Source organism: Watersipora subatra, chromosome 7 (genome assembly GCF_963576615.1).
Source record: "Watersipora subatra chromosome 7, tzWatSuba1.1, whole genome shotgun sequence".
NCBI classification, from domain to species: Eukaryota; Metazoa; Bryozoa; class Gymnolaemata; order Cheilostomatida; family Watersiporidae; genus Watersipora; species Watersipora subatra.
This window is the reverse complement of record NC_088714.1, coordinates 55902192-55916794: the sequence shown is the minus strand read 5'-3', so window position 1 is coordinate 55916794 and position 14603 is coordinate 55902192. Positions and strand designations below refer to the sequence as shown.

Genomic DNA, 14603 nt, shown 5'->3' with positions numbered 1-14603 from the left:
TATGATTACAATAAAGGATGATTCGGTAATGATACAGTTAATTTGAAATGAGAAAACAAAATAAGAATGCTGAATATGTTGAATTAATAATAGCAATGCTTACATAGAAGTGTATGCGTGTTCGCGTGCGTGTGCTTAGGAAAGGTTACAGTTCCACCAGAAGCTATCTATCAAAACTTTGAATATGACGATACTGGTACCTCTCGATACCGGTACAAATGTAAAAATGAGATATCGTACTGTCTTTGTCTGACCGAACGAAGAGATAACGTCGAGGCTTTTCCCATAGAGATAATATAATTGTCTGCATGAGAAAAATTGGCCTTAACTCCAAATAAAGTAATAGAACCTTAGGAAAAACTGAAAATAGAAGTTCAAGAAAACACAAAAAGCATCCTGTTTTCATTAGAGTTAATAGCATTCAGGGAGTTTTAAAATATTACGCCATTTAGCGTGTGCATGCACTATACCGTATATATGATAGCGGATAACGCTGAACTCGCCATGGCGAGCAACATATACCTTTTAATAACATATATGATCAGTACACAAATTGCCAAATTTTAATTTCGAAAGAAATTGTTGTTGATATCATTCGGCAGAAAATATTTGCCGTAACGAAAAGATAACAAAAAAGCATCACTTTTCCTATAGTTAGGCGAAGAACATTTTATAGAAGGGGCATCGTACTGCATGGGTGTAATGCTAAAATAATACATTATTTAGCATGTGCATACGCTAACAGTTTATAATAACATCTTCGATCATTACGCCTTATCTAGTTAGGTTTTACAGAGTGTGGATTGAAATCTTGCGGTTGCAATCTCCGTAAGTTCTAACCCATCATAATGCGGAATTTTAAATTCCAAAATTTTAATAGCTATAGCTGGACAATCATAATGACGAATACACATCAGACAAACTTTGAAAAACATATATATATATAGATTGGCAAGAATCTATAAAAAATATGCATCAGAGGGCATTAATTAACTGTCTTCTGAAATATTTTAGCTCACATAGACTGTTGAGATGGTTGTTAACAATATATTGTGACCAAGATGGTGGGTTTTACTTGTAGCCTACCTAACTTGATTGGTTGTACCAGCAACCATGAATATTCTTTGACTCAATTGTATACGGATATATTCAGCACTTGTTTGTCAAACAGCTAATTGATTATTTTTATAACCAGTGATTATTTTTCCATAAACTTCAAAAACTATTTTATTCATATACAGTAAGCGGCCTTACAACATAAATAATCCATTCCAGGAAAATTTACGCTATAGGGCTATAGGGCTTTTACATTATACGAACAGTAAAATACATGTAAATCCTTCCAAGGTCTTTTCCAACTCACCCCTTTAGCCATACAAAAAGAAAAAACTAGACTCAACTCTTTTAATATAAATCGGCTGTACCATAACTGTTGTATTATTGGTTTGCATCGACAACTTTACTTCTTTTGCTGATCAACTTCACTGGTTTTATAGACAATTATTGCTGTAATTTTACAATAAGTAGATGGGGAGCGCGCATCTTCAATGCTCATTTACAAAAATTTGCTTAATTTTTCTAAACAGCAAAGTCTATTCTGTTTATAGTTTATTCAAAGTAAAACTCATAACAAATATTTTAGACATCTATAAAAAAGCGATATAAAATATATTTTTGCTTTAAAAAGAGCGATACTACCAGTTCGTCGTCTATTCGTACCAAGAGGTCAAGGTTAGAATAAAAGACAAATTTCGACAGTACTCCAATTCGTGACATTTAAATTGGTAGGCCGACGCTGTAACACCAGCATCAATCGACTGCCTTTAAGTATTTATGAACAGTTGCTACCCTATTCTTTGTTTTGTCAACACATCTGACAATCTATCACAACAAACTAGAATGTCACAGAAGTTATGTATATCACGCTATACGTACGCCTATTTTTTCGTAAGTGCGGTGAGATAAGTTACCCTTCAAATCAAATTTGAGAACTCACCCAATTTGGCATTTTACGTTTTATGGAATTTTTTATGTAGTACAAAGCAAAACTTCACATAAATTCTATACGTTATCTAGAATTTTCGTTACAGAAAGTATACACTATAGGAGCGTCTACTGTATTAGAAGTAAAAATTGCAACAGCAACTTTCATTAGGTTTTCAAAAGTTCAGCTATTTTACAGTAGTGATTGTAATTATGGGATTGCTTAAAATAAACATATTGTTTGTTATTAATTCCTAGTCTGTTAAATATTTATTAGATGAATAATGGCAATATGCATATCAATGAAAAGCTAAAGATTTTCTACTTATGAAAATGAGCAAATGTCAACAGATATTTAATTTTTAACCAGATTTTAGTGCAACATCGCAGTATCTGCACATTATGACAAATACTCTAATGGTTCTGGACATACCTATACATGTAATTATATGAAAGTAATTCGGTGGCCTTTTTGAGTATTAATAGTGTCTTAATCTTCAGTTGGCCAGCTTTTATCAATCTCAGGATATGATAAAATAGGTGCCCAATAAATAGATTACTCAAATTTTTTTAAATACTTTTTGTGACGGACATAGTGTTTACAAAACTTACTTCTTAAATATGCATAGTACGTATGGTCTGAGATAATAAAAAAGTGTGTTTATGCCACAAATGAAAAAGATCACACAAAAAATTGCTAGGTGATCTCATAACTACGATTATCACCGTAAAACCTCTCTCTTTTTGGTAATATTCTTTTATTCAATGCTAGACATGTATAATCTCTTCTAGTAGGTAAAAATTTAATGCCGACGTCATTGGTCTCTAAGCAGGCTCGACATGCTAATGATAAGACATATCATTTAGGGTTGCTCCAGGCTACAGAATGAGCCAAAACGTGAAGCCCCAGTGGGTGAGTGGTCTGATCAAATTAAGAATTGTTGTGTAAGCGGTGCGATTCCATAAATATCTCCAATGTTTTCTGCTCTCTTGTATTATTGTCAAGTTTTCACTAATATAAGTAGTAATGAGCACATTTTTGTTCTTTTTAATTATAGTAAAATGACGATAAACCTATAATTACAATGATTTTTTTCACAAAAAGATTTTTTTCATAGAAAAACCGAAATAAGATTATTGAAGATAATTTGCATTGTTCAATAGATATACATGTATATATATTATTTTATATGCAATACTTTTATTTTAAGCAGAAATATTTTACGAGTATAAAAGTAGCTGAATTTATTGGAAATAGCAATTTTTAATGTGGAGAGAAAAAACAATTGGCATGCTCAATTCATGTAGCAGCTTCCAATGCGTTGACACCACGGCCTGTCGCTGAACACAGATGGGCCAAGGCAAATCCTAAAACGTGAAGCTCCTTTGCACAACCTCCACAGGAAGTGATGCGTTGTCGTTGCTTAGTGTAAAATGTCAATTTCAAGCTAATGGCGTGAGTAATATGAGAGATTTTAAGTTAGAGACTGAGTAAAGGATGCTTGAGTGAGAGTTTACTGAAGGAACCTATTGAAGTATTATCTGCATCATTTACTAGCTTTTAGGAGCATAGAAACAGCAGAGAGCACGATCTCATTTCTACGATTTCTATGGTAGTGTTTCAACTAGATTCAAATTGTCAGAAGTTATCACTAAATCATAAATAAATTTGGGAACAGCTGAAACAAAGAAAGTCTAGAGGTCGATAGCCAATAAATCACTCGCTGTTATATGTCAAAGGCAGACCAGGGAGCTAAACAGAAATTGCCACAGGCATCTGCAGGCTTTGAGCTGACATGTTAAGTAAACACTTAGAGGCTTTGTGGTAGCTGACTCTCTAAGCAGTAAACTCTGCCAGTGCATAATATATAGTTTCAAAGAATTTTTTGACACTACTACCCTAGGACACTTATGCATTCGCCTCATCAAACTTTCGCGTTTTCGCGGAGTCGTCCTCTCGCGAAAATTTCATGAGCGAAATTAAACTATCATAACGAACAAGCAAAAATGTGGAATTAAATAGCTTTGTTCATTGATAGTCCAAAAAACAAATGGCAGCAAGCGATCAAATTGCATTATCGATCTTGGCCACACAATTTTACCTGCGGTTCACAATTACAAACTAGTCCCAAATTGAAACATTTTTTCTTACTGGTAAACCGAACCTGAGGAATCTAATTATGTTTGTTCCACTGCATTTATTTTCACATCACTATATTTTCGCACTCATCAGAGCTGCGAAATTAAGTTGCAGCAAAATTTTACTCTGTATGCTACTCACGAAATTAAATACTAGCGAAATATAAGTGTCCTAGGGTATCTGCAAATTAAAAGCTGCATAAAATAATTACTGTCTTACCAAAACCGCAAGTTACAAACTAGAAATGCCTGTTTAAAAGGTGTATTTCTCACATAAAGTGGCTCACTAATGGCGCAGTCATTCGGGAAGGGGATGTTTAGCCAGATAGCGGCACACTCCAAGGGTGTACTGGAAAACTCTTCTTTACATTGATAAACTCTGTAGTTGGCCTTCGTTGTAACAATAATGAGTGGTGTGTGAGTGCATGATATAAGAATATGAATAAACAATAAAATAAAGAAACTCGTACTAATTATTCCAGGATTCAGTAATAGTATATAACCACAATTAACAGGGGAGATAAATAACAACTATTTTTCTGTTCAAAAGCCAACTTTTATAATTGGTATAAAACTAAAGCTAATAAATGGTTGTTATAACAGCAATCTAAAAAATATCACTATGTACTAAAGCTGTAAATTGTATGATATACATCTCAAAAAATCCTACAATGTATTTTACGATGCTTTCTATTCTGGAACTAGAATCTTGATATTTTTTTGGTAGTGCTGAATATCCTGCGAGCATTTGCTTAGTGACAATGGTTGTTAGCAATTGCTTCTTATTCACTTTCAACAGAAAGGTAATGAAAAGTTTTTTGATTTACATTTGTCATTTTAGAAATAGGCAGTTGTCCTACGAGGGCAGCTATCTGGGGCAACTGTTGAGAAAAAGTTTTCATCGCTATTCTACCGGGGGCAGTTGTGCGGGTAACAGCAGGTATTTTTTTAAATTGTTAATAATTTTCAACACCCAGATGGTTCCAAGTAGCTCTTGTGTATGACCAAACCAAGCTTCAAGTATCAAAGAGGCATAATACATTTTTATAATCAAGTAACATTATAGAGTATTTGAAGAAAGACTATTTTTAACATAGTTTTATTTATACTACAATTTTGCTGCTAAAAAGGGCTTTAAAAAGTCACTGAATTCTAAAAGATTTATTTGAGCTTTTATACTTTAAAGGTTAACAGGCAGCAAGAATTTTTATTGCATTAACAGCAGCAGATAGCATTACTGGTTGGTATTTTAATAATACTTTTACGTAATTTTAACTGAATACCAGGTTTCATCAACATTTAAAGCCGCAAAAACAGGCAAAATGATTTGCGATCTTTACAAAATATTAACCGGAAACAGCTGCAAAGCTATAATTATAGCAAGATTGAAATTGTTCATCTTCTAACTAAGTTTTCTAAAATGTTTTAGAAAAGTTTTGAAAGCTAATTTTTACCAACAATCTTTTAAAATTTTCTATTTGTATAAATGAAGAATTTCTTGCTAGCGCGCTCCATAAGATGTGATCATCAGCTGTAAGCAGAAGTTGATTAGTTTAATTCTACCAACACAGTTTAAAAGCTTATGTGGGATGTATAAATACAGTGCAGAATTATTCTATATTATCCAAACCTGTTTTGATCTTGGGTTATAATTTATTTGCCATATCGGGTAGCCAAAACATGTAACATGGCAACTAACTAGGGTAAGTGTATTAGAGCGTTGATCAACAGAAGTAGTTGTGTATCGCATTCACCCATTGGCTAATCGTTGGCATTGACATCATATTGTAAATTTACATTTGGCTGATAAAATAGCCTTTGTGTGTCACTGTTTGAACTTGCATTATGAGTGTTTTTGTCTCCAAAATTAGTTTTTTGTTCTTCTAAAACCAAAATTAGTGAGGCAATGTTGTTTTTGACAGCGGCCTTTCACATAATTGGCCATTGAGTAGCCATCGACAGCCAGTGTACTTTGTACCTCAAAGGCTTCTTGAATGCTAAGACAGTAACTTGCTCAAAATTTTGCTCATATCTCGATTTTCTTGTATGTTGAGGTATGACTTTTAAGTAGAGGTATGACTTTTATGTTGAGGTATGACTTTTATGTTGAGGTATGACTTGTATTTTGAGGTGTTACTGTACACGTATGCAGTTATATAATGATGTATTATTCTTGATTATTTCGGGTTATATTGAAACCCATATGCAAGTATTTCTTCAGAGAAATAGAAATTTTTACAAAAGATATCTTCTAGGCACTAAAACGCAATGATACTGAAGTGCTTTTGTTATCATGATATTGTTTGCTCTGTCCAAGCACTTACCAGTGATAGCGAATGTTTGTAACTTAGAAGTTTTACTTATAATAGACCACCTTGCCTGACTTTCCTGTTAGACTTATCAGTTAGTTAATACCAACCAGAAGAACATTGTTGCTAGACAAAGAGTTAAATACCATTTAGCACCAAGATGTTTGCTAATGGTCATTTGTTTTGCGTTGCTGGTATTGAAAATGTCTGAACTCAGTTTCAAACCAATTTCCCATCTTGCATTGCCAGAACTTACAAATACTTGTATTCCACTTGAAACAAGCTTTTATATGATGAATTTATTGATGCGCAAATATACAAAACTCATAGACTGCCTTTAGTTTGAGCACAGGAGCATTCTGATTGGATGCTTCTATTAAAAGTGAACTCGCATAAAATGCTGGTAGGTTTTATCAAAAAATATTAGTATTTTGTCCATCATTTGCGATTGTTTTTTATTGATGTTTGAGATTATCTGACTGTCAGGATTAACTCTAGATTATCTCTAGATTAACACTGACAAAACTTGACTACTGTTATATCGTTCAGATCAAGCAAAGGTACAATTGTGATACCTGTAGTTGCAAAGAGACCGACAGAATAGAGACGCATAATGCAGAAACTGGACCATAATAGCCTAAACCAACTAGAGTAATGATATCAACCACTAATATCTTTTCATACATATTTTTCTTTTGAGCTCTTTAGCCATGATCAAGTTTTGTTCAAGTCAGACCACCTCAAACATCAAAGAAAATTGCAAATGATAAAAAAATATTGATACTTGCTGGTAAAATGTACTGCAATTTTTTGTAAGCTTCTTTTGAACACCACCAAAGGCCCTTGTTTGACTGAAACCACTGAGCTTCCGATTATAAGTGAAAACCCTAACCACTGAACCTCCCGGCTGATTTGTGTTGTATAAGCATACACATTGTGTGATAAGGAGAAGGAGTCTTTAAGAACAAAAGAGGAACAAGTCTGAACAAAAGTTCATGTCATGTTTCTTCTCTGTTATTAGATGTAGATATTTTAATGTGTATATTTAATGACAAATATATAAATACACTTAATAATATATTGTAACGACAAAAATGTTTTCTTCGTAGTGGTCGTAGTCATTACTAGTTTTTGCCCTGCGCGGACTATTTTAAGTTAGCCCCAAGGTTCAATTTGAAAATGTTTACAGTAGTATACATTAAGAATGTAAACTGTAGCTTTATATAATCTCCCCGACCTGAATGTTACGCATTTAGCAGAGCCTCAGCATTAGAATATGATATTTGGGGTCAATCAAACATATTATATAATCTCCCCGACCTGAATGTTACGCATTTAGCAGAGCCTCAGCATTAGAATATGATATTTGGGGTCAATCAAACATATTATATAATCTCTCTGACCTGAATGTTACGCATTTAGCAGAGCCTCAGCATTAGAATATGATATTTGGGGTCAATCAAATATAATTATGAACTAGATGGAGCAGTATATATATAATGACTGTCTCTCGGCTTTCTTGCTAGCAGGAATTTACGACTTGAAACAAACAATGCTTGCAAAAATGATCACCAAACCACAATGGCTAGCTAGCAAAACATTTCCATGCTGGTATGTTTGACCTTTGTGGTAACCCCAAGCACTAGACTTTCACACCATTAGCCCCAAATGTAGGACCTGTCATGCGCAGTAGGACTACTAGTAAATTTCTTTGTTATTCTTCTATAGTTTACAGCAGAATAACACACTGCCATTAAATATAAATTAAACGATGTGCCCAGACTTTGTAAAGAGGATGCCACTGTTTGTGTACATTGTTTATAAGTGGTAAATATACCGGTCTTTTCGTATGTTCTTTCGTATGTTCTCTTCGTATGTTCACACAGCATTTAGTAAAAAGCACTGGGACAAGTTCTAACCAACTTATCTTTAAATCACTTAAAGCATCTATATTGATGTATTTAATAAAGATATAACTTTCCAACTACTGTGAGATGTTACACCAACAATTTTATTTATATATAGATCACAGAAGCAAGTAATTATCTTAAAGATAACTACATAAGAAAAACTATTAAAGAGTGTTAAACAGGAGTATGGAGCTAAATCCTTAGTCCGGTAAAAGAATAAAGTTTACTTAGCTTTGAGCTGCTGTCAGTTTTTGAACTAGCAGCGTTTCCTTTCACTAAGTGTGAATAAAATGCTTAGTTGGAAATATAAACACAATTAAAATATTAATTTAAAATTAGATAGTTAAATAAAATATCAAGACTAACAAAAGTGACAAATAAAACTTTCTTCTGTTCAGAGTAAGTCAGTAATGGCAGCATCACTGGCTGTAGCAGTTTTAATGTACTGTCGGTAAAAATATTCTGTTTATTTTCTTGTAGTTGGTTAAACTGACAGCAGATGCAACATGGGAAATGTATGGTGCAGCCATAACTGCTGTGGTAGTCGCATATTATGTTTCTACAAAAGTGTGGAGAAGAAGTTTGCCTCCAGGACCGACTCCGCTTCCAATTCTGGGTAGGTGAAGAGAGACAGTTCTGTACAGGGGATTCATTAGCTTGTGGGAGTTTGTGATTTGCTCTGCATAGGCTATATGATTAGGGAGCATATGAAGCATTGGGGTTCCAAATCGGTCCTCTATCAATTATAAGCAAGTCATGGTAGTTTCTGCTTTGGTTAGTGTACAGGATGGTGCATTTTAACTACTTCTGATATGTTCGGTTGACAATTGATAACAGCATGAGGGAGCGACTGTGACCCAGTGGTTCTGTGGCACAGTCGTCTAGAACTTGGTCTAAAACTTGGGTCTAGAACGCTTGACTTACAAGTAAAAGATCGGGGTTCAATTCTCAAAAATTCCTTGCTGGTGAGCGAAATGACGTTCACCCTTGAACTGCTCTCTGCAACTAGGCATGTCTCTTCATTGATGATCACTCGCCACTAGACAGAGGCATATTCAGCCAAAATCATAGAGGCATTGCTTGGGCAACATGGTTCTAAAATGCTCACACAGCATGTCATACTGGATCTTCGAGAGTTGTTTAATAGTCATGGCTAAGGGTATGAGTGCTGATGCATTAAGGCTGGTTCACACTATATCGCCGTATTTTGGTGTTGATGCCGCAATACTTTGATGATCGACGATGATCGTCGATGATAACCTTGTTCACACTATCACAAGCCCATCTGCGTTTGTATCAGGAAATACTCCGTCACATTTATCTTTTTAAATTTTCACGAAGAAACTTCTTTGTTTGTGCAGACGAGAATTTAAAACTAGTCTCGCAGCGACTATCATAGACAAATATGAATGGATCACGCTGTTCACGACCGCTAATTGCCATCGCCGAAATAGTTCGGATTTGAAAGGTTGTCGTCGATGCACGAAGAAGCATCGGGAAAGTTTGACAGCTGCAAACTTTCCTGATGTGTCCGCGATGTTTCGTCGATGCCATCGATTCACGGTTCACATAATCAATGATGAATGCCAAAAGGGAAACGCTGAAAAACGGCAACATAGTGTGAACGGCCTTTAGTAAAAACTGTAGAACTGACATATCCATAATTAGTTCAATGCTCTCAGGCTGTGGTAACCAAACACTGGCCTACTAATGAAGGCAGTGTGTGCTAGAATTTATAAGCTAGTGAGTGAATGATAAAAGTAATTATAATGTTAGTCACGTATCTTTGGAAATTGAACTCCAAGTCATAGCCAAACAAAAGCCGAAACAATATCAGGCACCCATACTCCACAAAGAAATGTTACACTTCTAGAAATCTTCAAACACATTAATAAGTGCGTAGAGACTAATTTACCTGCTATGAGTGTTTAGATGAGTACACATATTGTTTGTGCTAAATCTACTTGTTACTACTTGCTGGTAAGAGGTAAATAGATTGGGGCCGAAGAAAGCCTCAAGCAAACCCAGTTCTCTTAACTTGTGTGACAGCTTTCTTCAATGTTAAAATACTGACTACACAGGGACAAAGCTGATTAACCAGTGCAACTTGGAATATGACGTTTAAATTTTGTAAAAGGTCGACTGTTATCAAGGCATCGTCACCATCCTAGCCAGTACACGTTTCCATTGATAAGGGCCCACTTTGAGATTAGAAGTTTTTGCTAGCTACTAGCCCAGACTCTTGTTACTTTTGTGCTTTTTGCCATTAGACTTGGTCAGCTGCATACTTGCTAACCTTTGACCTTTTGAGATACACTTTTTCACATGTCACATGTCACAGAATCACATGTCATATTCTCAAAGCACTAAATGATCATGGCTAGTTTTGTGAGTGATTTCTGATACAACTTACATTGTTACAGTAGTACTATTTCATTCCAGACAAGCAGGTTTCAAGCTCTTACTCAATTCTAATAGAACTGTTTTAACAATTGAGGCTTTTGTGTTCTTAGAGAGATTTTTCCATCTTATGAAGAGTTTTTTTGAGGATTTAGTAGGAAAACTTTTACAATCAACTGACTAGCTCAATATTTTAGAGAATTAAATGAATCAGTTGAAGTATTGAAATTTAAGTTGTCATTTTTCGCTAAAATCTATGTAATATGATGTTGGTTTTAAGAATTTTACAGTTCTTAAGCTAGTATTTGCACACAGATGGTTTTAGGAAACAATTCTGTAGCTTCTTTCACGCAGCACTACTTTTTAGCTCTTGAATATGATATATGATTACATATATGATTATGATATAATATATGATTATGTACTTAAAAAAAAAACATGTTAAATTTGGCAAATTATTTCAGGATTGTAAACACAATTGTTATATAATCTTTGGTCAGAATGTGCAGTTACTACTATATTGCAGTAGTACCAGGCTAAAAGAGAAATATCTTTTGATGTTTAACAATATTCAGACGTGCATCGTCAGAATTCATTTAATAGATACATGAAAAACTATAAATTAATACACAAATGAGTTTATTTTAAGCATCTGTATGTTAATACAGTAGCTGTGAGTGTATGCATGTATTGCTACTACATTAATTATAGTCTTCATTATAGGCTTCATGGTATTAATACGGTATGGTTATTGACAACTAAATTTACCTGTGAACTGGATCTGTTCCTATTACTTTTAGCTTCTTGCTAACATTACCGGCTGTTTAATGTTTGTTTTTTTCTGTTACACCAACCGATCTTTTTGGAATTTTTGAAAAAATTTACTATTATGTATACAGGTTTCCATGCAAATGTTGCGATTGCAAAAACTTTTTGTGAATATTATCTCAGTTGTACCCAGGCACTGAAACTGCTATGGTGATCGGCATGAGTTGTCCATTGTCCATAAATCGACTATCATTTGACCTTGGATACTTTTAACTTCCTATGCAAACATTTGATTTGTGATAACACTCTATTCTTAAGTTTAGTTACATAAAAAGCTCTCTTATGTTTATCTCCTGATATTGCATTCCAGGTCTCCACATGAATGTAAAACATGCAAATTCCAACTTCGTTTAGCTCTTATCAAGTAACAAACATGTCAATCAACTCGAACAGGTACTCTGGTTCACACTAGTAGCTCACATGTGGCCTGTGCCAGTGTGTCATTGACATTTGACTTTAGGTTCCCCTTTAAGCAGCCTCAAGAGACCTTTAAGCAGCTGAGACAAAATTAGCTTTTCAAGCTGATCTGCTAACCCAGGACTCTATGTCATATTTAGTAGATATTCCGGTAAAAGGCACTAGCATATAGTGTTAAACTCAACTTTACGGCAATGATGTAAAAAAATAGAACTAATTGTAAACCATTCAAATGTGGTTTTCTCTTTAAATTAATATTTCTTAATGAGCGTCATGAGGGCCTCCTGAAAGAGCCTCACATAAGAGTTTCCCTTAAGGGCCTCCAGAAAAAGCTGCCTATGAGAGTATCGTAAAAGAACCTCTTGAAAGAGCCTCTTATAAGAGTCTCCTGAAAGGGACTCCCAAAAAGCCTTCCATGAGGCATTCTTAGAATCTTAGAAGTGCTTCCTTAAAAAACCTCAAATAAGCGTTTTTTGTTCTCATAGTAACAATTGGCAAACTAAAACCTACAGACTAGATGATAAACTAAATAGTTACCACTACAATAGCTACTGTCTAGAGCTATTTGAGCCAGAATCCTATTACTTTTTTATAAAACTTGTATAAAAGGTACACTACAGGTAGGACATGTTTACTATTTGGTAGTATATTAAACTCTTATTTGCTATTTTAAACATAAAGTTTAGGATTTTAAAAACATAGGTAGACCAGAAAGTCGGAATTGAATTAGCCAAGCCATTGCATCATCATTCGACAATATGTATGATAGTGTACTACCGTACATACAGTATTTTGTCTTTCTAGTATTTCCCTTATATTATATAGTAGACCTACACCAAAGCACTTGTATGTAATTCCAACTATTTGCTGTATGGAAAGGATAGATTATGGATCATTTTAGCTAATAACTAATATTGAATTTGAAAACCAGCACTACGTACCGACATATTCTTAGAAAATGTGTCTAGGGTGGAGAGATACTGAGTGAGAGATTAGGAGAGTGGTTGCATTGTCTTACTAATCTTATCATACGTATGAGATAGCATACGGCGTATGACATCTCATACGGGGTATGAGATGGCATACTGAGATGGCATATGACATATGAGATGGCATACTGAGATGTAATATGGCGTATGAGATGGCATACTGAGATGGCATACGGCATATGAGATGGCATACTGAGATGGAATACGGTCAGCGTTGCTCCGAGTTGTCATTAACTGAGTAAGCCTACCTGGTTAAATGATGACAACCTGTATTTTTTAGTCACCTTGATGACAACCTTTATGGCATAACCTACTGTGAGAATTCGATCTAATTACTAAGGTTACACGGTTTGTGTTATCCACTATGTCTTTCCTAATTTAAATACAGTAATAATTAAACGTACGTACATAGATATAAGCCCTCGGGAGTTTCTACATCCATTTTAATTGCCTTAGTACCTTAAACCTGTCTTTTATAGGAAGTGCCCTGGGAATTCTCGGTCAGCCACTTTACGTCACCTTTGAAAAGCTTCGACAGCAATATGGAGATGTCTTCTGTATTAGAGTTGGCAGCAAAAATATTGTTGTTATCAATGGTTACGAGGCAATAACAGAGGCTCTGGTGACAAATTCTAGGAAATTCAGTGGCAGACCAGCGATCACCTGGACTGGTGTTACTGAAGGACATGGTAAGATTGGGTAAAAGTTTGATGGTGCTCACAGGCTATGCATGAGGTACAGCCTTGGTTTAAAAGCAAACTCTGCTAGCAAGTCAAGCAGCTTTCGGAAACCTGAAATGCGCTAGCAAACATTGACAAAATGGCATCATTCAATACAGGATGTTGAACAGTTTTAAGATGTGATCACATCAAATGCTAATGAATTTTATTAGAATTTATAGATATTTTTCTATCATTTAAAAGTTTATTTTTTATGATGGTCTGACAGCCAGGCATTTAAAAGATTAAAAGGAACTAAACTTGATTGCAGTTAGTACTTTCGGAGAACAAGATGCACCAAGACTTCCCTAAAAGGATGTCGATAGTTTTGCATATTGTTTCTAAGAAATAAATATATGGTCTCATCAGCTTCGGCCGCCGTACTCATATGTTTACACAGCATTTACTGAAAAGCATTAGGACAAATTCTGATCAACTTATCTTTAAACCACTCGAAACATCTATAGCAAGTATCTGAGGCTGTATTTAAAGTTTTACTCCAACAATCACGAGCAAATACGAAATGAAATATATGTCAATATAGATGCGTAAGTATTACGGCAACTTGAACACGATAACCAGTGTCATAATAAAAGGGACAAACAGGAGATGTGACAATCGATGTTATTTTTTAAGGTCTATCTTTTCCGACCGCTTTAACAGCAATCAGGTTTTGTCAATTTTAATCTTGAAACATTTTGGCAGTCAGTTCACCTAAAACAGCAAACAAAATCTCAAATGCTAAAAAATATTAAGATTTCCCAATAATAATAATATTACAATTTAATGTGGTCACGTCTTTATAAATTGGAGTAGGTATAGATATAGTAGAGACATTGTATAGCTCTGAAGTTTTGCATCAGCCTTGCAGTGACAGCCCTGCCAAGTACACTAGAGGCTGAAGATGTG

The 14603-nt window shown here is 34.7% G+C and overlaps 1 protein-coding gene across 3 annotated transcripts in view; it reads left to right on the top strand.

Annotated features, from left to right (window-relative positions):
• LOC137399609 (cytochrome P450 2C20-like) overlaps positions 1 to 14603 on the top strand; it is a 79193-nt gene that overhangs the window by 44798 nt on the left and 19792 nt on the right. For 2 of the 3 annotated variants that reach the window (XM_068085788.1, XM_068085787.1), the window contains exons 2-3: positions 8822 to 8957; positions 13455 to 13664. In XM_068085788.1, the coding sequence (XP_067941889.1) occupies positions 8822 to 8957; positions 13455 to 13664 (346 nt within the window). Of the gene's footprint in view, positions 1 to 2863; positions 2897 to 8821; positions 8958 to 13454; positions 13665 to 14603 lie in introns of those variants that run through there. The other variant, XM_068085786.1, reaches the window with a different exon arrangement.